At 42.8% G+C, this 2,500-nt stretch overlaps 1 protein-coding gene across 2 annotated transcripts in view; it reads left to right on the top strand.

Moving 5' to 3' along the window:
- Positions 1-88: 88 nt before the first annotated feature.
- cldn15lb (claudin 15-like b) overlaps positions 89-2,500 on the top strand; it is a 5,713-nt gene continuing 3,301 nt past the window's right edge. Inside the window, exons 1-2 of one of the 2 annotated variants that reach the window (XM_047820481.1) lie at positions 89-244; positions 1,414-1,648. In XM_047820481.1, coding sequence (XP_047676437.1) covers positions 1,432-1,648 — 217 coding nt within the window. In that variant the 5' untranslated portion in view covers positions 89-244; positions 1,414-1,431. Of the gene's footprint in view, positions 245-1,413; positions 1,649-1,758 lie in introns of those variants that run through there. The other variant, XM_047820482.1, reaches the window with a different exon arrangement.

Below are 2,500 nucleotides of genomic sequence, written 5' to 3'. Positions count from 1 at the left end.
ACTTAGCCGTACGTCACGTCACTAATTTCAGGTGATTGAGGATTAGAGTTTGGGTTTGTTGTGATGAGGTCAATGTTTCCCTGCACACATCTCGACCCTGTGAACAAAATCCACTGGCGCCGGTTTCAGCTCCTGTATTTTGGGGTCACTGACCCAATACCAATATTAACACAGTGACTTACACGACTCGAGGCAGTGAGACAGAATCACTCAGCGTTTAACACTCAGGAGACTCACAGAACGGGTAAGTCAATGAAAGTCGTCTCCTTTACCGCGTCGTCCGTTTACGTTACCGATCGTCCTGTGACGTGTCGAGACGTTCTGTCTCCTCGCGTTAAATCCGTTCACAAAATAAACGTTTAAATACCGAAAAAAAAGAGTCAATTTCGATTTGAACATTTTAGTTTTTAGCCTAGACCATTAGAAATAGCGTTAGATTGTTCTCTGTGCTAATTTCGTTAGCATTAGAACTCCTCTTGTTCCCAGCCTGTATCTGGTTACTGAGTTAGCATTAGCTTCGTTAGCATTAGCTTCTCTCTGGGTTAGATCGTTCTTGTACCAGAATTAACATTTAGATTAATTCCAAATGGCTTTTCTGTTTTTTAATTCCCTTCTTAATGAAACAAGTAGAGACTTAATGTGTAGAATGTGTTTCTGGTCGTTTTTAAACTTTTTTTTTTTTTTTGCTAATGTTCTTGATTGTTTATCTAATTTATTCAAATGGAAATCATCGGTTCCGGTGATATTCAATAGCATCCGTGACATTCTTAATGGAGATTCTGAAGAAGCTTGTTATGACAGGAGTAACGTGTGCTGGCATTAGCCTTTTTTCTTTTTCCTTTTTTTTTCTTACTTAGCATTAACTCCATGTTTGCTCTAGGTTTAGGAGTTAGGGTTTATGGTTGAGGTTATGATTTGGGGTTAATCCAGTTTCATGAAATAAAACTGTTTACATAGTTCTCAAGTATGCAAATATCAGCTTTAACCTCTTGCCTTTGCAGACCGGGTTCTTGGGATTAGGGATTAGGGATTAAAAGGTTTGGATTAGAGGCTAGATTACAGACAAAATGGTTTGAGATCAGATTAGAGGTTGGGATTAGGGATTATGAGTTGGGATTAGTCAATAAAGTGATGGGATTAGAGATTACGGTTCGGGATTAGAGATTAGGGGTTGGGATTAGAGTTGGGATAAGAAATTAGATGTCGGGGTTATAGATTAAAGTATGGATGGAATTAGAGGTTAAATAGGTTGGGATTAGATTTTATTGAGACATTATTGAGTTGGGATTAGAGATTAAGGGGATGGTGTTGTGAATCTAGATTAAATTGTTGGATTAAACTTTAAAATTAGCACCCAGGGGTTGGAGATTAGACTCACTAGATTAATATCTCCTCTCTTTTTCTTTGTCTCAGTTTTTTATCTTCAAAGGGATGGCGGAGGTATGTGTGGAGGTGATGGGTGTGGTCTTGGCCATTCTCGGTTGGTGTTTGGAGTCGAGCAGCACAAACTCTGCCGTGTGGAGGATACAAACTCATGCCGACTCGGTAATAAAGAGCGGCTCACAGTATGAAGGCCTGTGGAAGAGCTGCACCTCCAACAGCTTGGGGGTGCAGTGCGTGACACACCCCACCACACTGGGGCTGCCTGGTGCGTCACACAAACTCACACACACACACACACACACACACACACACACACACACACACACACACCTGTGATACTCTGAGACACAACCATACAGTATGACCCACTCTTACAGACCAATATGTTCTACTGGGGGGGAAAAAACGGTTTCATTCAGGCTGAACTTCAGTGTCATTGTGACGTCACACGGCATGATCGAGGTCGTGATTGGATGCCGTACGAACCTAAGCTCCACCCTCAGGAACATGTGCTGTTCTTCAAAATCATGTGATAACACTGATAAGGCAAACCATAAACCTTTAGAGGACACATACTTTATCGAAACCTAGATTCACTTCCTCTTACATCATCACCATCATCATCATTTGCCTGCCTGTTGTCGTGGTAACCGTCAGATAGTCTCCGGTTTATGAGTTTATGGCCCTCGCATGTAAAGTCCTCTTAATACACTCACACACACTCACACACACTCACACGGAGGATTTGTTGTAGACATGGTGCTGTCACGCTGCGGCTGTAGCCTGTTGTTATTCAGAGAGTGTGTCGATCTTTAGGACTCTTTGTGTTAGCTGTTTGTATCTGTTAGTGCTTGTTGTGTGTGTTTGTGTGTTTGTGTGTCAGAACTTTTGTAACATTAGTCTGTAGATTTGCGCTAGCTTTAAAGAAGTGTGTGTGTGTGCGATCATGTCAATGGCGGTGGAGTTGTTGGGCTTCTTGATGTGTGTGGGTGGGTGGCTCCTGAGCGGTGTGAGTTTAGCGAATAATTACTGGCGCGTGTCGTCGTACGCCGGCAGCGTGATCACGTCCACGCGGCAGTATGAGAACCTATGGCAGGCCTGTGCAGAGGCCAGTACA

Source organism: Tachysurus fulvidraco, chromosome 11 (genome assembly GCF_022655615.1).
Source record: "Tachysurus fulvidraco isolate hzauxx_2018 chromosome 11, HZAU_PFXX_2.0, whole genome shotgun sequence".
Taxonomy (NCBI): Eukaryota; Metazoa; Chordata; class Actinopteri; order Siluriformes; family Bagridae; genus Tachysurus; species Tachysurus fulvidraco.
This window is presented reverse-complemented; position numbering and strand designations above follow the sequence as displayed.